Below are 25,483 nucleotides of genomic sequence, written 5' to 3'. Positions count from 1 at the left end.
TAATTTATGAGGGGCGAATTTTTGTAATTACTGTAATTTTTACATTCGATTTTTTAGTGCAGAAAACTTCAAAGCATTATCCATAACTCATGTTTTCATAACTCCCATTTTACTCCACCCATCCTTTTGATATTTAGTACATAATTTCCGGGTTGTCGCTGGATATCTGATTATCTATTTTAAAAATTGTTAAGAATTCTTATTTTGCAGATTTTTCCATTAAAGTGTTCTAAGAAATGAAGGTCACCTTATACCTACCTTTTTCCTAGACACGTTCGAATGTTTGGTGCTTTTGCGATATTCTTTTATGATATTATAAGAAACTGGGTTTTTGTTTGAATATTTCCACATATTTCTCTCAGTGCATCTGCAGATATTCTGACATTGCAGCCACAACGAGCGCGGCTAAGTGGCGTCGCTGGTTTCACAGGCAGTCACTTTCAGTTTTACTGCTGACTTCTGAGCATGAAAATGTGTTTTGCGCGATCGCCTTGGCGCTAGAATTCCGTTCTCTTGAAAAGAAAGAAAGAAACCAAATCGTTGCCGATCACAACAAAACATTGTGTGTAGATGAATGCATGTGTATATGTGGCGTAACTGAAAAAACAAAACATAATACAATTTAAATAAAAGCGGCTGTTAATGACAAACAAATGAAATTAAAAGCAACAACAAAGTGACACAAGAACTTAATATATATATTATTGTTAAAAGTGGTTTTTTGAAATAGTCTGTGATACTGAAAATATAACAAAAAAAAAATTAATTAAGAAGAACGAGTTTGAGAGTAAGTTGGGTAGTTTGTTGGAAAATAATAATGGATATAAAAATATATATTTAAAAAAAAACTCTAAAACGCTTTCATTATGCTTATAGATATAGGCATATATGTGTATATAAGTATGTATTTATGTGTCTATTTATTAAATTTGTTTAAAAATTAAAAAAAAAAAGATATTGTTTGCACAGCTTTTGGTAAGCTTAAAATCGACTCCGTTAGCACGCCTGCACGAAAGTCTTTGTAAAATATTAATTTAAAATAAAAGGAAAATTAAAAAGTTAATTTTAATTAAAAAGTGCAAATATGAATCCCCTAGATATACCAGCTGTTATATGTATGTATGTATATATAACATTATACATATATACTCAGAAAAATAATTAATATACATAAATCGTACACTTTTCCTACCAAAAAAAACATGCAACTAACAGTGTATTAACGGTTGAAAACAAAAGTTTGCCAACAATTATTTGCCTTAGTTAGCAAAAGCAAAAACAAACACACATTGCTCAGCAAAAATTATTACGCGCTTCAACGCTTCAGTGCACAGCGTTCGAACTGGCTTCGGACTATTTATAAATGTTTCACTTTGTTTCTGTTATTTTTTCTAAATTGTTAACACTTAAAAACGCAAAATATTAACTAAAAATTATGAAATTGTGTGTGTGTGTTTTAAAATATTGAAAAGCTACAATTTGTATATGTGTACCTTGTTTATAACATTCGAAATGTGTTGTTTATGGCTGATAACGCTCGCTCATATGTACAATATATAGTATGTATGTAATGTATACATACTGTACATACCATATGTATAGTTATGTATGTGTGACTGGGTGTTGATCTAGTATTTCAAGTTCCCAAAAAGATTTTTGAAATGTTCTCCCGCAAGCTGCTTGGTTCTTCAGCTGGCTGAAGGTATTAGCGCTCAAAATTGCTATTTGGCTTCCTTACCACACATACACACATATTCACTTTTAATTCTGTGTATCTCTTTGTTTCGTTAGCCCTCAAAGTTGCTTCTCTTTGTTGATTGTTCCGTATGTAGATATTGGTGTGTTTAATCATGTCTTCAATAATCAGTCAGTTGAACAATGAACTTTGTATTTGTGTTCTCTGCTGCTGCTTTGCATTGTTCGTTTTTTTATCAACAACAGCTGTTGGCGGTTGATAAAGAAGCAAAAACAACAACGCTGCATTGAGTCATATGTGTGTATAGCATATACATACACTTCATCGGTGCAGTGCATTTGAAAGCGAGTGCTTGAATTGTGTGGCATACTCATGTTGCATTTGCCACAGTTTCTTTTACTTTAATATAGTATTATCTGCCTGTAGTAGTAGTATGACCATGTGTGCTTTATTTCTGTTTTCATCGACTTGTCTGTAGAGTAATTGAAATTTAGTTGGTTTGCTTTTTCTCTGTGAGGTCTCAACTTCAACAATGATATTTGTAGGTGTGGTAGATATATATCAGCACCATGCTTCGTAAAATATTAATATTCATTCTGATATTTTAACTCCGAATTTTTACTTGTATAGGTACTTTTATTCGTACCACAGTACAATTCGTAGACTTATTTATCAGGTCAAGTGTCTTTTATCACAGGGTCTATCAGTCAGGTCTGTGTAACCGGAATTAATTTGGAATTGAACCACACCAAGAGTCCGGTAACATTATTCTAATTATTGGGGGATGGTTCTCTGCCTCTATAACCATAAACTTGATAATTTGCCACGAATTTTGTAACATTCAGAAGAAAAAGGGACCCTATAAAGTAAATATGTATATATGTATGTATGTATGTTGGGTTGGGTATGCTTTATCAGTTCGTATACATACATATTTAGCACAACAATGGTTCGCTCGCTATCGCTCTGAAAATTTCGATGAGAAAGATGCACCTTGCTCTAGACGATCTCGTTGCAAAAGTCGATGAAATATTGGAAAAGATTAACCTGGACTGTCACATAAGCAGCCATGACATCGCTAAGGAACTTAACATTCATCATCAAATGGTTTTGAATAATTTAAAATAGGCTGGCTACAAAAAGAAGCTCGATGTTTGGATACTCTGTGAAAAAATTAATAGACCGAATTAACATCTTCGATTCTTTGGCTGCTCCAGCCTGGTCGAACGATTGATTTTACATTTTACTGTCATGATGTTGAATCAAGCAATCGAATAAAAACAGCCAGAACTGATCAACAAAAAGGGCTTCGTCTTCCATCAGGACAACGCTAGGCCAAAACTGTAAGAGTTTCGTTGGGAAGTTTTGATGTATCCACCATTTAGCCCTGACCTCGCCCCATCTGGCTACCATTTGTTTCGGTCAATTCGACAAAATTTAGTACGTGGAATTCTTTTTATATTCTTAAGTAAGAGTGCACAAATGGAAGAAGTCGGACAACAACCACGCCTACTTCCCATATAGCACAATTGTAAATTCCATTAAATATGGTCCCAAATAATCTCGCACTGCAAGTATGTAAAGTGATTAATGGGCTTTTGTAGACCGAGTTAATCAGTCATTTACCGCCTTGTTGTTAAGCGCTCTTTTACGTTTTCCTCTTACTCCTCCTCAAACTGTTCATCGCGAGCAGTGAACCACTTGTTAACTATTCCACATTTATTATCAATGAAAATATAATTGTCTACAAGTATAGGTGTTAATTTTTTAAGTGCACATTCGTGTGTATGTGTGCGTCTTAACAAATATACCGATCTGCTTATGTACATAACTGTATAGATAAATATTTATAACACTTCTGGTCGGTTTAAAATGGACAAATAGTCAAGTGGTTTGGCGGTTGAACATACACATATACATACATGCATATATGCACATGTGCGTTGTACGCACTCTCTATAGACATATACTAAGCTTATATGAAATGGTTGGAGTTATGAGTGATAAATCAAATGTGATTTCGACTATTAAAATAGCAGAATTGTTTTTAATATACAAGGTATGTTCCAAAGTAAACAGGATTTTTAAAATAAAGCAGAACAAATGGTTTTTTCGACGAAATCAATTTATTTTATTCAAAATAGTCTCCTTCTGCTTGAATACAGCTTTTTGCACGGTCCAAAAGCATGTCGAACGATTGTTTTAGCTCGTTGGCCGGTATGGCCGCCAGTATGCAGGTTCAAGCTTTTTGAATGGCTTCTACGTCTGCATAACGCTTTCCTTTTATGAGCAAATGCATTTTTCCTCAAAGGAAGAAGCCGCACGGTGCCGTATCAGGAGAATACGGAGAGTGGTTAATGGTTAAAATGTGATTTTTGGTCAAATAATCGGTCACAAGCGTCGATCGATGAGACGGGTTTTGAGCAATTATTGGTCTTCAGTCAATTTGTGCGGAACAAATCGTGCACACATCTTTCGTAAGCCCTAATGGATGTTTTGTAGATGTCCAATTCCATTTCCATGAATTTCAATGATGATTTCGGCTGATTTTTGATGAATTCACGCACAGTTTCGATGGAATTTTGATTGGCTCACATGTTGATCGTCATTTATGTCCTCACGACCAGTCTGAGCTATATTTTATTGCTTATATGAGTATCTACCTAAGCCGTAAAAACATTTTTCAAATTTGCTTTCACTTGTTGAATGCCAATTATTTAGAGCTTTACAAAAATGCAAAACAAAATTTTTTTATAAATTATTAGCTAATTTAAAGCGTTCAGTGAATTCTTATTAATCACTAGATGACAAGAATAAAGTTTTGAAAAAGTTGTTGGATTTTTAATCAAAATATTTATTTCTATTTTTTCTTTTATTATAAGGTTAGTATTTTGATTTGCATATACATATGTTATAAAGCAATTATGCTATATTCTGTTTTTTTGTAAGCTTTTGGAAACCAGAAGAATGTTTGTATGGCTAAATGGCCCTATGTATATTCAGAATATGACAAAAAATACTTTTCTTGTGATATGACCGCTTTGATCTGTTCTAATATTTGATATATACATATATATTAGAGCGGGCCGACTTTTTCTATAAAAGCGAGTATGCGGAATATGTTTTACAACTTTGCTTAAGAGACCATGGGTCTAAAACCGCTTCGAGTCGGTGATTTTTAAGGCAAAAGTATAAATACTCTGAATTGTCGCTTGTATGGGATGTATAAATATGTTATCGCTGTATGATCCGACCGATTTCTCAAAATGATCAATAGTATATCAAAATGCACCTGCGTATTAAATTAAATTTCATTGGGATATCTCAAAAGCTGACGAAGAAATGTTTAGAATCACTGAAAAAATTGGCCTTCAAAATTATTGCCTCGAAATCGGTTTCATACCGTTTTTGGGTTTGTCTACTATTCCAATAGTATGATTTAATTTTGTTTTTGTATTTTCCAAGTTTTGTGGGACTCAATTGATCTATATTACAACATACTGTATTGAAACGTATATATAGTACTGTAGTACTTACATACATATGTAGTTGAGGTAGCAGTTATAAAATCAATTGTCTAGACGCGTGTAACGATAATCAAATTTGTCGCTTGCTTCATAAACCGAGCTGAATGCTATAAAATATAAATATAAAATAAATTGCAGTGATATTAGTGCGCTTAGATTTATTGCGTGTAATTTTTCTTTATCAACTGAAGTGCTTCGTAACAAATGTATACTTCAGACACACACTCAACTGAAAATACAATGTATTTGCTTTTGTTTTTGTGTGTATTTAACATTGATAAGGTAAGTGCATGAACCGATAATAACAATTATTTGACTGATTGAATGCATTAAATCATAGAGAAAGTATAAAAGCAAAGATACTCTTATTCATTAAATTAAATCGTATTTTTGGGATTCACATCAACAGTTTGGAATGAGACTTTTTATTGGTGGTTTGTTATGAGATTAAAGGTCAAGTCATAAATATTAAAATGATGGACATATAATTTGTGTATATGTACATATGTATACGCAATGGTGAAATGAGTACTGGTGAAGAACTGAGTTGAAGTCATAATATAACGTAATTGAGTCATATACCACTAAGTATGAGTGAGTATGGTGTGTTTCCAGTAAAAGCGGGTTCACAAAAAAATATGTGGTTTAATGCGAAAGTAGAAACGGTTCCATATACATAAATATAGTATAAATATAAATAAAATTATCAGATAACAGTAATGTTATACCATGCTCTGATTTATGGGAAATAAGCGATATCACAGTGTTTATGAAAGGCAATGGATCGATGAGGAAAAGTGTTCGATGAACTAAAAAATCAGTGTTACATAATTTTAGTTGAAGCTTAAAACGGTACCTGATTACTTTGTATCACTAGATAACACTCGATTTCCAGAATGACCCAAACTCAAAAAACGTATTTAACTTGAGAAACGCTCCGAAGCATATACATATGTACACATGTGAATTCTTTTTAATGTCGCTTTGGGAAATTATTTTCATACAATCTCATCATGAAAACCCCGGCTTAGTCGATTTAGACATGCCCGTTTATCTGTCTCTCAATTTTGGAGATATCGGCCCGTAATTTTGACCACGCCTTTTTCTCTCTAAGAATCATTTGTCTGAAAAATCTATATCGGACCACTTTAGCATATACTTAGCTGTTAGACAAAACGATCGGAATCAAGTACATGTAAGGAGAACTTTTTCATTTGATGAGGTATCTTCACCAAATTTGGCTTTGGTAATTATCTAAAGCAACAGTGCAATCTTCGAAGAATTTGTTCAATCGAGCCTTTATTGCAAATAGTTGGCACGCAAGCTGACCAACTTCGTGTAGGAATCTCTTGTATTTGTGAACGATATTATTAAAGTTTCGGTGCAAACGAAGTTAGCGTTTTTTCTTGTTTTCATAACCGATGCTTATTGTTCCAGCGTTATTAGCAGCGTACTATGTAATGAGGCCGTTCGTGATTCTACCCTTACAGCTCGTTTTGCTTTCTAATCAGCAGCAAATAAAATATTGTAATTCGATATAAAAATGAGGAAAATAATGAAATAAATTTTTTCTCGATATCCCTCTATACCGCGGATTATTCGAGATGTTGTTGTTGTTGTATGTGCTTTGAACAAAAATGATTTATACATATTTTTAAGCACTTAGCTTTAAGACCGCCCACTGTAGCACGATTGAAGTAAAAACTTATAACCCATAAAAGTCACCATTTTGTAGATTCTTGTAATTAATATTAATTGCACTTGACAATAATAAAAAATAACAATTATCATAAAATTTTTTGTACTATAATTGAAACCTGTTAATGCATGGAAATATTTCCAATTTTTTTATGCAAATTTAAAATTGCACCTACCAGCACACACGCCGTCGCTTACAGTTATTTATTGTTATGCTCATATTTTTCCGTTTCATGTACATACATGCACACATATGTGCATATGTATGTGTGCATGTATAGGTGTGCTATTTATTTATTTGCTCTGGTCAAATGATTGGAAATGTTATGTTTGTTGTTATTGTATGCGACTGCGGTGACGAACAGCAATTTCACAAGCAATTAAACCGATCAACAGCTGGTCGTCAAGCCGCCCGTAAATCAATGAGTTATAAGCGATGGCAAATTTAAATTCAATTCGCTTCGTCTACATATGGAACGGTGCATACAAGGCGCAGATTATGACTCTGTATATCATATACTATATTGGTAGTTGTATCGCATAATTGTTGATTTCAGTGCACGAGCTCGCTTGGTGGTCGTTTGTTCGCTAAACCTTTTGCAATCTTTCCAAGCGCCTTTTACAACCCATTTTTGTTATTTTCAATCATTTTTATTGTAGGCTTCTAATACATATAGTTTTTAGAAATATCTTGCTGTCCTTAGATATCTTTATATTTGCATGATGTCGGGCATATGGTGAATAGATCACGTCATGTTGTCTTTTGTTATCTTCAGTTTAATCTTTCAAAAGGAATTCTGGCTGTTTTCGTATTGCTCACGCCTTTTATTATTCCATACATAAAATTTTACAACAAATAAGAATTTTCAATATTCAATACATATTTCTCAATTAACACAAAAAGAAAACGATAGCATTCTACTGCATATTGGGTCTCGTATTCCCCGTGTAGGCGGTAATTTTGAAAGAACTGCTTGGCAGGCACGTGCAGGTCTTATTGATTTGTGCATCCATGCTGAGCGCGTTCTGTAATGAGAGTCACTTAAATTAAAATATTATATCCAAATACTTCAGCAGTATTGTAAACTCCGGTACTTAATAATATATTGAATATAAAGTCAGTGAGGAAGAAAAATTATTATCAGTATTGGGAAACGAAAGCCTTTATTTTGGTAATTGGGAAAGGATTTCTCTTAGAGTTTTTAGAACAGAGTTGTTACATTTCATAGACTACCATTTGTTATGAGTTGAGTTTCGACATCTGGATTATTGCTTGAGCTATCTATTACAAAGTGGCATTCAAAAAGAAATTCTATGGATTGAAGATATGGTTTTCATTCGATGTTAAGAATATATCAAGTTAGTGTCATGCTAATAATACGAGGGTTGTCCTATGTATTTTGAGTAAAGAGAACAAAAGCGAAAAGAGATTAATCATCGATCGATTTATTATTTTTCAAAATGCATGCGTTTGAACCAAGGGTCGAAGACTTTTGCCACTCTGAATGAGCTTTCTCCAAAACATGAGTTCTGAATGCATCAACCGCCTCTGCAGTGTGCTCGTATGTCGAACCTTCTTAGGGTTTGTCCGGAAAGTAGTAGGACAGAGTCGATTTAAAAAAATGTTTAACCAATCGTTCCAATTTCTTTAAAACTTTCAAAATATGTTCCTTCAGCGTATGTGCAGCGCTGCCAGCGCCATGTCCAAGCATTGAAAGCGCCACGGAAGGCATTATCTGGAATAGTCTTGAGAGCCGAAGGGCATGCTGCTTGGATCCCCTCTGTCGTCTCAAAATGCTTGCCTTTCATCGGCATTTTCAAACGAGGATACTCAAAATTCATGACTCTTCCCCTCTGATTACGTTATTCAAAAATTAGGGGTCACTTTCACACGTGTTCAAATTTTCTTGGCACTCTTCCACTCGCCGCAAATTTCTGGTTGTCAGTGAGCACTTTTGGCACCATCTTCGCGCACACCCAGCGCATAGTCAAGTGCTCCTTCACAATATCATGAACCACAGATTTTGATAAATTTAACATCTGGACAATTAAACGAATACTTAGCCGACGGTCTGAGTTTAAAACTTTGCGCACACGAGTCACATTTTCGGTGTTTGTCGAAGTCGCAGGTCTCCCAGCACGGTCTTCATCAGCGACCTCTTCCCTGCCCTCTAAAAAGACCTGGTGCCAACGAAACGCACCACATCTTGCTAAAGCAACATCTGGGTAAGCCTGCTTGATCATATTAAACTCGCAGATTTACCGCTTTTCAAACAGAATTTAATCGCGTACCTCTGCTCTAATGAGCGCTGCATTTACGGCTCGCACTCACAGAAACACGTCGCCCGAAAATATTTGTCCTGACTCTTCAGGTGCTCGGAGATAATTGACTAGCCGTTCGTTCGTTAGCTAGGAACGCCCTCTACCGAATTCAGTCGGTGCGCGCACGCTCCGAAGTACAGTCACGGCGGAGGAAAATCATTCCTATTACTTTCCGGACAAACCCTGTATAAAACTAAAAATGTTAAATTTACGATATATCTGAGAACTGACAGATTGCAACACTAATACCGTCATTAAGAGGGTGGATGTGAAGCCAATGATCCTATTAATTTTTGATCAGATAATTTTGATAGTTTATACGATTAGTTCCTTCAATCTACTTGGAGTTGCAGCAACCCTTAATTAATTACAAAACTACCCCTACTTTTCGCACCTTCAGGGCTAATTCTGAAATTTCAATTGGTTAAAGAGGTTCAGCAAGTTTCATGGCAGATGTATGGATGGACGGACCAACAAATCTTTATCTGCACTAATTTCAGATTTCATAAGAAACCGTTAGGGGACAATATTTTTTTGTCACTGCAACATGATAGTTTTAAAAGGAGAATAAGTACTCTCACCATATCTGGATTCTCCAGATAGTAACACCTCTCCGCCTTCAAGAAGCTCGCCAGCGCTTCGTTAAGCGCCGTCTTGTACTTTTTACCGAAATATTCGTCGACTCTGTATAAAAAATAGCCAGAAACGCATGAGCAACATTATTTGTTCTTAAACAAGTTCAACACTCACTCGTCCAACTCGTTTGAACCACGTCGCGATGACCTTCTCTGCTCGGCATAGTTTGTTTCCTCGGCGAGAAGACAACGCTCCAACTCAACACGCATTGCAAACGCTTCCAAAAGTGAGATGGGCTCCACGGTGGGTAGCGTGCAGGGCAATGGATCACAACCGAATACCAGACGAAAGGACGCTTCATTGAAGTCCTGCTCACAGTCAATTGTACTCTGTATGGCACCTGGGCAGTACTGATCTTTAACCAAATTTTCCAACTGCAATTTCCGCATGCGACATTTGAACTCCACCTCGGCTGCAAAACAAACACCAAAGATACGTACCAGCACGCATACAGATGTGGAAATATGTTTGTGGACTAATTAACCACAGCACCCACACACTCATGTATCAGTCTATGTAGTAGCAACTTACGTGATGGCGTCTCCTCCTTCGGCGGTTGCGGCTTCGGCCTGCATGGCAGTGGGGGCTTGGTTGGCGGACATGTTGCTGTTGTGGCCGTTGTTGTTTGCGTTGGGTCCTGCGGTTTGCCGCAATGTGGGCAACAGCAACAACACGATGCAGTTGAAGCTTTGCTTAGATTGTTGCAAGAATCTTGTACCAGGGATGCAGCCGAAGGGCCACACCTGTTGCGAGACATCCCGTACGCAGACTAAGTTTAAGGAAGAGTTCATTGCTTTGTCAAGATTGCTGCTCATATTTGCAAGGCGTGTTTTTTTGTTGTTTCTAGCTCACCTGTGGCGTTGATGATAGCATGCCTGCGCCGGTGTCCAAGTCGTTCGAGCATATTTTCGGCATTGTGCTCGCGTTGAAACGTGTCGGCGATGAGGAGGCTGAGTTTGATAGCTATGTGCGTGTACGGTATTAAAGCGGATTGATAATCAAGTGTACTGATTATGCGTTGTGACACGCACTCACCTTGCGGGTCGGGCAGCCGCAGTTGTCGTAGCTCGCACGTACGGCCGCCGCCGCCGCTGATGTGGAGGGTTCACAGCTGTTTCGTAGTGATGCTGACTTTTGCTGTCGGAACTGTGGAAGAGAAGGTGGCAAATTTAAATACATGTATATGTATGTATGCCGTGAGGTGTACTGGTGCGTACACATACATCACGTACCTGGGGTCTGCAATCAAATCCTCGCTGACTGCTGTTGCTTCGGAAACTCCGACTTGAGCTTCCTGTATTGAAGTAATTCTAGTGCAATATTAAAACGGTATATTTAATCGGCTTCTGCAGCTGTGTTCACTAAGTTCTACACTTACTTCCACCATTCTACTTGGAATTTAGAATTTTGTTTGAATTTTCGCCTTTTATTCCACAAAAATTTCATTAAACTATTGTTGTTTTACTTATTTACATAATTATGTATATGTCAAACATGTTTCGGAAAGTGTTTATTTAATTTGCATTTTCGAAATTTTTTGAAAAGTGTTGAGAACTGTATAAAAAATTTGAATTTGTGAGAAGTTTTTGTCTTCAAGTTATGTGATTTGAATGAAGAATTTTGAAGAGTATCGAAGAGTTTGCGGAACCGCAGCTAACCGCAGAGCTGACGAGCTGGCAAAGAAGAGCATCCTAGCCCCCCTAAAAATAGAATGGGAATGGGCTTCGGTTTCTTCGTGTGTTTTACTACTGTATAGTTGGCCTTCGAGGGAGCTTGATTAGCGCTGGGATATCATCGGTTCTTTCGCTCTCCAAATCTTTTGGGCCAAAGCTTGATTGTAAGAGATCCAGCGATATTTTAGTTCGCAGAAAGGCTAGCCCCTCCTTAGCTGTGGGTGCTTTAATAGGTCGCTACCGTATCGGCGTCCATCGGTTCTTTCGCTGTCTAAAAATTCTTTTGGTCCAAGGTCGATAGTAAGAGATCCCGTAAGATTTTTGCTCTCAAAAAAGTTAGCCTCTCCCTAGTTAAGGGTGCTCTAACAGGTCGCTGCCGTTTCGGAGTCCAAACTGTAAGGTTGAAAATCTTATCGTATGACAGTCGCAGAGGTGGTAACAGCCTAACACCTGTTTCTTGATTATCCCACCCCTGTGAGATCTATACTTCAATTTTAGAAAGTTCACATTTTCAGTTATTCCACTGAGCTGGTGGGTTAAGCAGATTTGCTTTGGTCTTAAGGGGTTTTGTCGACTTTTAAGATTGGATACAATAATTCTATTTTATTTATTTATGTAAATAAGTTTACATATACATAAATTGAGCATCTATTACATTTCTAATCGCTTCTCTGTGTCATTCTTCAAACATATGAGCTCATTCTCTTGGCTTGGTTGTGCCTGTGAAGGCCTTTATGGAGATTGGTATGCCCGGCAAATCGGTACTTGTGCTTTCCATTGTCATACTCATTAGTGGTTGTTCCTGCGAAAAAAAGAGCTTAAATATATTTAAGTCAATATTTTATCATTTCTTTACCGCCTGTGGGGATAGGAACGTGAAACCCTTTTCTGCTTTGAAGAGCTTCTCCAATGCCGCATTCAGATCGGTGTCGAATTTGCGTTTGAAGCATTTTTCAATTAGCGTACAACTAGCGTGATAGATATTAAATATTGTTTTAATTAATGAAGTAAGCATGACAAACGCACTCATCACTCGGTGGCGGCGGTGCATGTGTCTCCTCTTCCTCTGGGTGGTCCCTGGCATATGTTAAGTCCTCCAACTTCTTTATGTGGCAACGCTCGTAATTGACTCTTATAAAGAACGCCTCGAGCAGCGTGATCGGCTCAATGCGCGGCAAGCAGTCGGGCAAGCGTTGCTCGCCGAAGAATATATTAAAAGCGAGCGCATTAAAATCAACCGAACCATCGATTGTCGACTGTATGGCGCCCGGGCAAGTTTGATCCCTGACCAGTTGCTCCCATTGCTCGCGGCGTTTAATGCAAATGAAATCGTCCTCCACTGCAAATAAATTTATTTAGCGTGTAATTGTGGTTAATGTAATGCAATCAGCGAATAATTACTGCGTCGCGGTATTTTAAAAAGTGGCAAGTCACCGCATAATTTCTAGAAAAAAGAGTGTGCAGAAATTTAAAAATTAAATTGTTACGACATGCTGGCAACTCCATCAAACAAAGCACCCGTTCACCTTAGCTATATCCGGGTGTAATGGCTTGCAGCGCGGTGGCGGCGGATATGTCTTCTCGTTATTTTCACAACCCTCACAGGGAATATTCTTCATTTTATTGGGACATTCATCGGTGGTCTATGAATACAAAAATGATAATAAAACCAGAAAAATTAATGCAAGCTTTTTAAATGTAGAAACATTTTTTTTTACCTCCGCCGTGTGGCATATGAGTGAATCATCAATATCCTAAAAATTAAAAAAATTGAACTTTCTAATAAAATTACTCAATAAATTGAAAATACCGTTGGACATGATGGCGGTGTCCAAGCTTCTCGCATCTGGGTAATTTATATGGTTAGAAGGGGAAATTATTTCATGATTTTTTTATATTGAAAAACTTTATCTTACATACCGTTGGCAGCGCGGAGTGATTTAGTGTGGAATCTTGCATGAAAGACGACGGCATGCGGCCCGGTGGCGTAATCCATTTCGTGGCCATCATTTGCGGCTGTCTCTAGGCGATCAGTAATATTTGATACACAATTAATTATTCAGCATATCTGTTCCTAGCTGTCTCCGATTCGCCAAGCTTTGCAGAGTAGTGAATCGAACATACTATAACGCGCAAAGATAGCGATTAGACAAATGGCGAATCGAGGACAGCTTAGAGCTTGTAGTGCTATTTAGATTACAGTTTGCAGTATTGTTTTAAATTACCGTTACATTGAAGGGTTGTCCTGCCAGGCCCATGTAGGGTGTGCTGTTCATTCGCTGGAAGATTTAGAAGGGTATTTGTGGGAGCATTTGTATTTGAAATTAAGTCCAAAATTAAAACACTCACATTTGTTGGTGAATAGTGGCTGCGTCGCGGGGACTCGTACAGCACTTTAGATGTATCTTGTGAGTACTATAAAGACGCATGAATTGAGTCACACCTACATATTAATTAAGCCACAACAAATGCCGAAGATACATACCCTAGTCGATGTCGATGGCCTGGTGGACTGCCTCATTGGTGATGGCTGCGGTATCGGCGGCGACCACATTGACATTGTCGGATCCCTGGCTGTCTAAAGAAATATAATGTATTGCAGAAATGGCGTCAGTAAGTGTTTTATTAGTAATATATGTGGTTACCTGGTGGCGTGACGGTATGCTGGGGTACTCATCATAAGACTGAAATTTATAAATATAAATATGAGAAAAATTCGCAGTTTTCTATAAGTTAAATTCTATGAATCATTTACCGAACGACATCGTGTTGACTGTGAATATGGGCTACTCGTAACACCGGTATTATGCTGTATATGGAAAAAGGTAAAAAAAGTTACGATTCGAATTTTTGAAATTTTCACGTTCCTATAAGTCCCATTAGAGATTTATGAAGAGTTTTGTCGCGCTAACAATCTTCAAGATCGTGAAAAATTCAGAGGAGATATTGAGGTATTGAGCTCACCCCTGGCGGACAGAATGACGAAAAATTCTGTATCCGCGATGATTGCTCTGTCTGTCTGTTGAAAGAGTCTGGACAAGGACAAGGCGTTGGCGGCGGACACGAGTAATTGTTTGGTGAACCAGCGCGCAAGCGAGCTGTTTGCCGCTGCGTTGGACGCGGTGGCTCCGGCTGCAGTTCATCGAAAACTATATTTGGATCCACCGATTCACAAAATTTTTTCAATTCATCCTCTTCGCCGTTCAAATGATCATAACCAGCGCGCAGCTGAAATTCAAATGGTTTTAATTATTTTAATTATATTCACGAAATTTTACTTTAAGAAAAGTAGAGAATTTTATAATTTTAAGTATAAAAAATACCCTCAACAGCTTCCCACGCTGCGAAGGCAAATCAACCATGCTCAAACTTCGAGTAAGGCCCTGATTCATGCTTTGCTCGGAACTCTAATAAAGCAAAAATATTTTGCATTTAATATCATATTTGCATGCATATTTTTTCTTTTTACCGAGTTTGGTTTTTCTAGTGTCATTGGTTGAGTTCTCGTCATCGCCATTTGTTGTAAGCTTGTGACGGCTGGTTTTCCCGGCCTCTGGTTCGGTGTGACTGAATACTGTCAAAGACGGAAAAAATTATTTATCGCTCCACTCATACTCCAAATTCAAATTTCAACCTTGTCAAGTTGTTGTGGTTGTTGTTGATGTTGTGTACCAACGTTCATATTGTACGTGTTCAGATCTAAAGCCTGTAATTCTCGTTGCTGCGGAGTACGTCGCATGCGCCTTCGTTTCACTAGCACTCTTTGAAAACAATTCTAGCCGAGGATTTTATAAAAACGTGTTATTTTATAAATGCCCTTAAATCAATCTAAAACTGAAGTTTCGCAGCCGGTGTGGGTGGAAATGTTATAAAATGTTCAATTATAAAAATATATAAAAGTTTTCGAAAGGCGTTTATATTTTGTGAAAATAACGTTTATTTAAAAAAAATTGAAATGTAAATTTCATTGTCAGTGTATATTTTTTACTATTGCAACTTCTCTTTCGTGTAATATTTCTACAAATTGTTGGGTACGTACGAGATTTAAATAATGTAAATTGGTTTGAAATCGCTTGAGAAAGTTTACATTCTAGTCCAGAATGTGAATCGTGGTTTGAAGAGAGATAGACGTAATTGAAGTTGGATTGCCAGGTAAAGGTCACTCATTACTTAGCTATCGTCCAGTACATTTCTATGATTTAATCCTTGGTTATTGATTTCGAGATGTCATGGAGCTTAGGTCAATTGATATGTCTCTACACCTCAAACACAGAAACCAAAACAAATATTATAGATGATTTCATTCATTTAAACTTTGTACTGGCTTGGAAAAAAAACAAAACTTCTTTCAAAATTCTTATTTCTTCGCTCTGTACTTGACAAATATGTATAAGAAAGTCATATGGTTCCAGACGATCGGTCAAGCCCTTTCTGAACATTTTCCTTACCTACTCTCAAAACAGCTTTTCGAGAAAAGCATTCTAAGTAAAGTTTGCACTTAGTTAAAAAATTCTTACCAATACGCTCATATCTTCAAAACTATTTTCCAGTTAAGCTTCAGATCTTTTAAGAATATTTTAGAATATATTTACATTCGAGATACATATTAAAAAAAATAGCACCTGAAAGAAAGATATCAATAGAATTTGAGTATCCTTCAGTACGAATTACTTTAATATCTGCGACTAGCGATTGTATTCCTCAGTAGGTTGTCATAGAATTAAGCTAGCAGTTTGCCATATATACCACGGCGATGTTTTCTATAATTGGAAGCCATAGAAGCTGCTGATATATCGGTCGATGGCTACCAAGATCGTGTGATATCATACCGTTATACTATGTTGGGACTGACATTGAAAATATTTTGAAAACACATTTGTATGTTGTGGAATCTAAGTCATTCGGACCGACAATGTGTGTTTTCGATGAGTTTTCACTGACAACTATCACTAGCGGCATTCTTTTGCTCTTGCAAGATTGCATGATGACACAAAATGCAAAAATCCTATACCAAAATATGCAAGGCCAAGAGAGCACCCATTGCAGAATCTGGCACGAAAATAAACATGGGTTTTTGTCTGACATATTTTACAGCCATTGCAAATAATTGTCTGCGTGTGTTTGTTGTTGTGCCGTTGCAACAAGAGGAAAATCCTGCGATTTCTGCAACGTGCAAGGTTTTGCGAAAGCAAGAGAATCCCGCTAATATGCTTTGTATATGGAATGTAAACAAATATCAAGTGACAATTTAGGGCCGGCAAAATATGTCTTCCAAAAACATCGATTAAACTAGAGTAGGCACCGATTATAAAGAGTGCAATGTACATAAGTTTTCGAGTAGTTTTCAGCGAAAACTGTGTTTTCGTTTGACAGATTTTACATGGACGAAAACACAACTTTTCGTGCGAAAACCAGTTTTTCCCACGAACACATGTTTTCGTTGTCGGTCCGAATATAGTATTAAACTTTTTTCTGCGGGGATATGTAAAGTTTAAGGTCAATACCGCTTCGATTCAGGCCTTGTAGACAAACATTACGCGTGTCATTCGCCAGTTACCAGTCGAAATGCTGGAACAAGTCATCAAAAATTTAACTCAACGGATGCACCATTTAAGACGTAGCCGTGACCAACATTTGTAAGAGATAATCTTCAAAAAATAATTCCCAAAGAATGTTCTTTCGAATGATAATAAACATTCCCCATTGAACTTGAAGTTTCTGTGTGTCACTCTTTACAAATCCCAAAGTCGATTTTACCCTGGAATTGCATCACAATCCCCATTATACCCGTGACAGTCATGTAGTAACAATACCATAGTAAAGATATCATGGTATTCTGTTTACTACGTTGTTATAGCTCTTATAACTACTTATGCAACGTTTGACCGTGTCAGTCTCTTACAATTTCCCCACGTCTAAAAAATGAAATGATGTACACATTGTTTTCGCTGTCATCAAAGGTCTTTTCAAATGTAATTTAATTCATTCTGCAAGAAATACGAGAAAATTTATCGAAAAAAAATTAAAAATTAAAGAAAGGAAATTATAAGTCGTTTAAAACAAAAAAAAAAATATTGTGAATTTAAATGTTGCGCATTAAATAGCATAGCTCTGCTTCCACTTATCAGTGACAACAACATTTGTTTTAAATTTGAGCTCGGTCTGATTAGTGAGAGTTTAAGTAAACGAACTAGCGCACTAGCCAAAGTTATAAGAGTGAGCTTACGCGGCAAACTCAACTCATTCACCGAAACTCAGTTAGTTTGTGAGCATCGTTTGAGCAACTGTGACCATGGCGAACTTGCGGTGGATTAGAAATCTCGCCATATTCCTCATACTGAGCAATTTTTTGGTGTTCGCGCTGTTGCTGGACTTGCCGGCTTTGCATGGCTACGCGCAACTTGCCGAACGAGTGCGCATCTATGAAACGATGCGCGCCGATATCTTGGAGAAGGAGTCAAATAATCAACTTGGCGGACGCGTGTTGCTCAACGCCAATGAACGCGTCGTCAATGAGTTGATCATGCTGGAGAAGCAGCACGAACTGGAGTTGGGTTTGAAAAACATAAGCCACTTTCAGGTGGCGCAGCATTTTTTCCGCTCATTTGAGAAAATTGGCAATACGACGCTCTTTCGTTACCTTAAAACGATGCCAAAAGGTGGCGTCTTGCATGCGCATGATATGGCGTTGTGTAGCAGTCAGTATCTGCTATCGTTGACCTATCGTGAGCATTTGTGGATTTGTGTTGCAAAGAGTGAGACGCAAGAGTATAAGATGTTACGCTTCTCTTTGCTGCAGCCGCAGAACGAAGAGTCGTGCGACTGGTCATTGCTGAGCGAATTGCGAAAAAGTGTGCTCAGCGATGTTGTCGATAAGAAGTTGCTGGCGCAGTTGACTATGTATCCGCTAGAACATTTTCCAAGCGAGGATGCGGTCTGGAAGCGTTTCCGTAGCATATTTCGGCTTGTGGTGGGGCTGCTGACATATGCGCCAGTGTGGGGCGACTACATTTATAAAGCGTTGGAGGAGTTCTATGCAGATGGCGTGCAATATTTGGAAATTCGTTCCGTCCTGCCGATAGTGAGTGTGTTACCGTTAATCGCTTTACTGCTTCTATGTAGCTTTTGTTTTCTCTCATCAGCTGTATGACGTGAGTGGCGGTAACTACACCCTTTTGAATACGACACGTGCAATGCGCGATGCTGATTTGCGATTTCGCGCTTCGTATCCAGACTGGATTGGTTCACGCCTGATTTACGCACCGACAAGAAAAGTGTCCGATGCTCGTTTCGTAGAATATTTGGGCAATGCGTTGCTTCTGAAGGTAGGGAATATATATTTTTAACGCCACATCGCTATTTAAGCGCTTTACTTTGCTTCTCCGTAGTCCCACTTCCCCGATTACTTCGCTGGCTTCGATTTGGTGGGTTGGGAAGATGAGGGTCGCCCCTTACATGACTACACTCGCGAGCTGCTTGCTCTGCAAGACGAAATCAATTTTTATTTTCATGCCGGCGAAACGAATTGGTATGGTACCAACACCGATGAAAATCTGCTCGACGCCGTACTTCTCGGCACGAAACGCATTGGACATGGTTTGGCGCTGCTCAAGCATCCCGAAGTATTGCAATTGGCGCGTTTACGAAACATTGCAATTGAAATAAATCCAATATCCAATCAAGTACTGCAATACATTGGCGATTTGCGCACACATCCCGCCGCTGTGCTCTTTGCCGTTAATTATCCTGTGGTCATTGCCTCTGATGATCCCTCATTTTGGAAAGCCACTCCGCTGACACACGATTTTTATATGGCGTTTATGGTCATCGCGTCGCGAAAAGCAGATCTTGGCCTGTTGAAACAGCTAGCTTCGAACTCGATTACTTACGGTGCCTTCAGTGGCAGTGAGCGCGAGGCAGCTTTCGAAAAATGGTATAAGCGTTGGAACCAGTGGATTGACGATATAAATTCGCAATTTTAATGAGTGTGTGTATTAGTAAAATTTGTTATGTAAACATTGAAAAATTGTAAATGTTCGTGATGACAAAAAATAAAAATGAAGTGGTGAGATTTTGACCGAGCCACTTGGCTCTTTTGGGTCTTCTATGCTAAGTGTTGTGTTTTTTCATTCAATAGATATTATATAGCGTAATGCGATGTTTCAATATCTTATAAGGTGATGTGATTTAACATTATGTGATACAAATAACTTGATATGATTAGGATGTGAGAATATGGCGTCACTTAGTATTTTGCTGTTCGTTGTAATGCTGTATATGTTGTTAATCTCATATGTGCCATTACATATTGGCTGTATTTTTTGGTATCTAGTGACTTTTCAATATTTGACGTTAGAAAATACATATAATTATAATTTCTGAATTACCCATATGGTGTGATGGAAATGTGCTATCTATAATGCCTCTGATAATATTTTCCGATTTTTTGATGTGATGTACTTATAAAGACACATTTTATAATGATGTGTTGTCACATGATGGTATAAAAATTATTGCAAATGGTTTTACATATGTGATTAAAGATATTGTGGGAAAACTATATTGCTAAATGAAGCCGCATCATATGATCTAATACTTGACTAAACCAGTGATTATGGAATTTATCGAATCAAATTTTAGGAGTTGATATTTTTCTCACGTGTTTATCAGTTCATAGGTGCTATATTTTACAAAGCAATCAAATATTATATATATATAATTTTATATAATACCAAAATTATTTTGTAGGTATTGTTTTTGTTTTAAAAATAGCCGAAGTAAAATATTTTTAGTGATGTGATTAAGTCATAACCGTTTGACCCTCTCTAAAATTGTGTGACTTCCCTAATAGTTACAGTATTGATAAAGCCAAATTGTTGCCAAATCAACTAATTCATCAAAAATACGCTCATCAATGAAAATTTCTTTCTTGGGGACATTTTTCGTCGAACTTTTGGCTGAAAGGCTTATTAGCCACAATCTAATCTTGTTATATAAGCTTACTTAATACATAAGAAAGTACTTATTACAGCAATGTTTATCTTATCGACAAGTAATATATTCTGCTTTGCCTACCAGTATTTATCATCGACCCTCGAAGTAGTTTTCAAAAGTGTACACACATATATATACACATATATATGTAAACTGGCCGATAAGCCTGCATAAACCTGAACTAAAAAACTACCTAAATTCTTTCATTTATAGATTACCGTCGTACTTCAAACGGACGTCTTAAATTACTAGCGCCCTTGGCGATAACTTCTCAGTACGTGTTCGAAAGACGTGCAACGTGGACGTCAATTACGGGAAGTGCTCCATAAAACAATTGACTGGCCTTGTAGCAGTTTTATTTGAGGCCAGCTGTCGCGATGTTTCGAATTTGTTTGCGCTTAGCGCTTGTCGTGTGTCTCTGTAGCGTCGTTTTGGCGCGCTTCCATACTCGCAGCCAATTGGCCGCCTCGCATATGGCAGCCTATGCTTATAGGCCTGACGGCAATACACGCAATAATCGTCCGACACCAGAGGCTTACAATGCTGAACGCAACACATTCTTCCGCTATGAAGAGTCTAGGGGACTGGGAGCAGAGATTGAGTTGAATGATCGCGAACTGCTTGCCAATCAAGTCATTATGGCAGCCAAGACACACGAATATGAAGAAGGAATTGTGACGCCACATCTCTTCAAACCCTCCAAACACTTCTTCAGTGTATTGGAGGACATAGCTAAGACACCGCTATTTGGGTACCTGCAGGCGATGCCGAAAGGAGGTGTGCTACATGCACACGATACAGCTTTGTGCAGCACAGATTTTTTGATCACGCTCACGTATCGTGAGAATGTGTGGGCTTGTGAAAGTAGCGGCAGTTTAGAGGTGGTGTCTTTGCGTTTTGCCAGAACTAAGCCGACACTTGCGGTCGACGGTTCGGATTGTGTTTGGACGCTGTTAGCAGAGATACGTGCTAGGCATGGCGCTGCAGCGGTGGACGACTTTTTGCGCGAACATCTCACTCTGTACCCGAAAGAGAAGTTCTTGGACAATAATGAGGCATGGGCGAGTTTTACAGAGATATTTTCCTTGGTGGATAATATGATTACTTATGCCCCGGTTTGGGCGGATTACTACTATAATGCGTTGAAGGAATTTCGTGCGGACGGCGTGCAATACCTGGAATTCCGCAGCACACTGCCACAGGTTTGTGTTTATTTGCAAGATTGTCTCCGATTCGACAGAAGAATAGAATTTTGGTTATTTTTTATGAAAACTTATGATAACCAAGTATTTCTTTGAGTAGTTCGTATTAATTAAAGTAATATATAGCTTATCTATTTCATTAAACTCTGATCTAATAATGCTTTTTACAATGTTTTGTTTAACAGCTTTATGATCTAGATGGCGGAGAATATACTGAACTCGACACAGTGCGCATCTACAAAGAAACGTTGGAGAAATTTATGAAGGAATATCCGGACTTCATCGGCTCGAAAATGATATATGCGCCCATAAGAAATGTAAGTCCCGAAACGGTTGAGCAATATATTCGCATCTGCGTCGAGATCAAGGTAAGACTTCCAAGAGTCATTTTTTATATATTAAAAAGAGAAAATCTCGTCACTTTTAGGCCACGTATCCCGATTTCGTAGCTGGCTTCGATTTAGTTGGTCAAGAAGAGCTCGGCCGCCCACTAAAAGACTTCATACCGCAATTACTTAGCGTGCCGGCCGATATTGATTTCTACTTCCACGCCGGAGAAACGAACTGGTATGGTTCTGCCGTTGATGAAAACCTAATTGACGCTGTCTTACTGGGTACTAAACGTATTGGACACGGCTTCGCGCTCACCAAACATCCGCTCGTCTTGCAAGCGCTAAAGGAGCGCAACATTCCCGTCGAGATCAACCCCATATCCAATCAAGTCTTGCAACTGGTCAGCGACTATCGCAATCATCCCTGCTCACATTTGTTTTCTGACAACTTTACCGTTGTAATCTCCTCAGATGATCCATCATTTTGGCGTGCCACGCCACTCTCACACGATTTCTATATTGCCTTCCTAGGTATCGCGTCGGCGCATGCTGACATGCGTTTACTAAAGAAATTGGCGATTAACTCGCTGGTGTATAGCGCCTTAAGTGAGCAGCAAAAAGAGGTAGCGCTACAGAAGTGGCAATTGCAATGGGATGAATTCATTGAGAAGGTCATCCAGGGCGATACCGATGGCGCTGCTGGTCGGTTGCAGACGAATCGGATCGATTGACTAGCACGGGTGGTGGCGGCGTTCATATTGTTGCCCGCTGTGCGCATGCGTTTGATGGGTCGGCTGTAAGATTTGTCGTATGTTGAGCGGCAAAGAAGAGTGACAGAATGATGAGGAAAGTGAAGCGCATGTGTAGTGGTAACAATAACGTCAGTCGGTTCTTAAACATGTGTGTATATATTCATATACATGTGTATGTTTATTGCAAAGTAATTATTTTTAAGTCATGAAGAGATTCTAAAGCGTTACAAAATTTAGATTTAGCACAAAGGCATTATGTCTGATATCGGGGACTGCCGTCCAAGTTAGTTAGTTTTTTATTTGCATGGAACTCGTGGCCTCGAAGCTTGAAAACATTACAAAAGTTAAAGCGTTGAGTATTAGGGTGACATTCCAATGAAAATAATTATTTCTATATATACTTATATATACTATACGTTATTAGGGAAAGCAGTTAGCTGTAGATAGTCTGTATACACTTAAAATTTTTAATTTGCTAGCGAGCTTTGCATTATTTAAAGATTTTCAACTATGAACAGGGAGTTAAAATTAAGAAAGCGTAAAAGTTAATTGTAAAGTATATTAAGCTAAGCATTTTTATAAGTATTGACATTTTTATTTTCTTGATTAGAAAAATAATATTGTATTATAATTATTTATAAATATTATATATTGACAATGGGTGCCTTTCACAGCATTTCCGCATACATATATATTTTTCAATAGTAGAGTTTTTTAAAATAATGAATAAAAACTCATAAAATTAAAGTTAGATTGCATGGTATATGTACATGTAGTTTAAGACAATCATAGGTTAGGAGTCCGATCCTAACAGGGAACTCACAATCATACATTTAATAAAAATATATTTTAGAATTGAAATTAAACTATTTGTGTTTCTTTCTTTTATTGATTGAAACAAGTCGAGTTTCGAAATCAGTTGGCTTACTCTAATTTTGTGAAGATATCTTATTAAATTAAAAAAGTTTTGCTTACAAGATGCTATAGTGGTCCGATATATACGGACAGATCGACGGATAAGGCTAAATCGACTCCTCTCGTCCCGCTGATAATTTATGTATTAGGTAGTCGAAAAACTCTTTTCGTATTTTGTCAATATATGTCGTTGCAGTCATACTATGTATCCAAAATTAAATTTGGGGAAGTTGAAAAAAGTTACAGCTATTCTAAAATGAGTGAAAATAATGAAGAAATACGCCCATTTTGAAATTTTTGTCTAAAAAAGGAAGAATGCCACGCAAGCCACCAATGAAACTTGTGAAGTTAACGGAGACGATGCTGTATCAGTTTGTGTAGCACAACAATGGTTCGCTCGCTTCCGTTCTGGAAATTTCGATTTACACTCATGAAAGTTTTACCCTGATGTAATAATGTCTCTATAAATGGCTAAAAGAGGTCGATAAAATGGTACATATTATATTTGTTTATTTATTTATTAGTATAAACAAAAAAAAAAATTAGTTGAAGTTTGATTAGAAATACGAAAAGACTTTTTCGACTACCCAATATATATTTTAGAGGGTTTCCACGTTTCCTTATGGGTATTACAAACATCGTGACAAACTTGATATACCCTGTTCAGGGAAGATTAATTATATTTAAGCAGGAGTTTTAACAAGATCTCAAGAATTGATGGAACATAAGAAACATTCAGAAGGAAGTTGGCATCTGTTGCCAACAATTAATTTTGAAAATAATTTCTAATCTCAATCTTTTGTTTTGCAATCGTATATAGAATAAAGAATGTGTTCAAACGATGTAATGCAGATTGTTTTCGAGTTATTTATAGGCGGAGTCGGTTAACGCTGTTCTCTATATGTTCGATTAAATTTTGAGTAGTTTCACTCAGTTAGTGAAAGCGACCGCTGTTGATTTCGCAATTAAGAGGTTTTCTCAACTTGCTAGGAATCAATGATGTTCGGAATTTAATACGTTTATCTTGAGGCAAAGGAATTCAATAAAGCTAATTGAAACTCTATAAGAAAATAGGGGAAACAAAAAATGTAATACTATATTTAATCTACCACTTCATTCATCGTTTTGAAAAGTGATGCCAATTCGATTAGTCGATATAACTTTTTTAAGAGGAAAAGAGAGGAAACTCTTTTCGTCCACTGAAAGCTTATCTACAGCTGTATATCCGGTAGTGAAACTCTAGTAGTTTTTGTTGTAAATTTGAGACAGAAATTTTCTACGAAAATTTTACAGCAAATATGAGAGGCTTAACTTGTAGTAAATCTAGTTATATTGTATATAGGCATATATAATTGTCACAATGGTAATAGCTGTAAATCAGCCAGTCTTATCTCACATTCATGGAGTCTACTTTTTATTTCGAAAAGGCCAACAGCTGTTGATAAGCTGATTAGCAAATACTGATTTAGAGATTTAGTGGCGACATATTGGAGGAACTTTGCAGGGGATTATACATATTAAATAGAAAATAACGATTATAAGTTTACTATATAAATGTTATCAGCAATTAAGCCTGTAAATGCATGCAATATTGATTATTTACTTAGCAACGAGCATATTTAGATTGTTTCCACGTGTTTTTTTATATTTTTTTTCTTTTTCCGCCTATTGTAAATTATTTATACAATTTTCAAATATTTCTATGTGTTTAATCGTCAGAAGTAACTATCTTTCAG

General features: G+C 37.4%; 4 protein-coding genes across 5 annotated transcripts; 2 read left to right on the top strand and 2 right to left on the bottom strand.

Moving 5' to 3' along the window:
* The first annotated feature begins 462 nt into the window (after nt 1–462).
* On the top strand, nt 463–23,698 carry LOC120777084 (adenosine deaminase AGSA-like). Of its 2 annotated transcripts, none has more exons than XM_040108216.1 (4): nt 463–787; nt 20,760–21,748; nt 21,934–22,116; nt 22,176–23,698. In XM_040108216.1, exons 2-4 carry the CDS (start codon nt 20,924–20,926, stop codon nt 22,809–22,811), a joined length of 1,644 nt encoding a protein of 547 aa, XP_039964150.1. In that variant the 5' UTR covers nt 463–787; nt 20,760–20,923; the 3' UTR covers nt 22,812–23,698. The 2 variants fall into 2 exon arrangements, with proteins under 2 accessions (XP_039964150.1, XP_039964151.1); XM_040108217.1 differs by lacking the exon at nt 463–787 and adding an exon at nt 5,713–5,817.
* Nucleotides 7,840–11,338, bottom strand: LOC120777086. Its single transcript, XM_040108219.1, has 8 exons — nt 11,258–11,338; nt 11,112–11,189; nt 10,915–11,025; nt 10,732–10,842; nt 10,411–10,648; nt 9,994–10,291; nt 9,825–9,927; nt 7,840–7,947 (listed from the first exon to the last, which is right to left on the bottom strand). Exons 1-8 carry the CDS (start codon nt 11,264–11,266, stop codon nt 7,840–7,842), a joined length of 1,056 nt encoding a protein of 351 aa, XP_039964153.1. The 5' UTR covers nt 11,267–11,338.
* Nucleotides 12,202–15,291, bottom strand: LOC120777083. The gene is made up of 17 exons (XM_040108215.1): nt 15,187–15,291; nt 15,022–15,126; nt 14,876–14,959; nt 14,517–14,780; nt 14,308–14,361; nt 14,198–14,236; nt 14,038–14,130; nt 13,902–13,967; nt 13,778–13,831; nt 13,473–13,574; nt 13,363–13,398; nt 13,271–13,306; nt 13,079–13,195; nt 12,954–12,996; nt 12,579–12,891; nt 12,409–12,520; nt 12,202–12,354 (listed from the first exon to the last, which is right to left on the bottom strand). Exons 1-17 carry the CDS (start codon nt 15,289–15,291, stop codon nt 12,250–12,252), a joined length of 1,728 nt encoding a protein of 575 aa, XP_039964149.1. The 3' UTR covers nt 12,202–12,249.
* Nucleotides 17,611–19,665, top strand: LOC120777085 (adenosine deaminase 2-A-like). The gene is made up of 3 exons (XM_040108218.1): nt 17,611–18,633; nt 18,695–18,877; nt 18,941–19,665. The coding sequence occupies exons 1-3, from the start codon at nt 17,845–17,847 to the stop codon at nt 19,532–19,534; spliced, it is 1,566 nt and encodes a 521-aa protein (XP_039964152.1). The 5' UTR covers nt 17,611–17,844; the 3' UTR covers nt 19,535–19,665.
* Nucleotides 23,699–25,483: the final 1,785 nt, after the last annotated feature.

Source organism: Bactrocera tryoni, chromosome 5 (genome assembly GCF_016617805.1).
Source record: "Bactrocera tryoni isolate S06 chromosome 5, CSIRO_BtryS06_freeze2, whole genome shotgun sequence".
Lineage (NCBI taxonomy): Eukaryota > Metazoa > Arthropoda > Insecta > Diptera > Tephritidae > Bactrocera > Bactrocera tryoni.
Note: the sequence above shows the minus strand (reverse complement) of the source record. Positions and strands in the feature narration are given on the sequence as shown.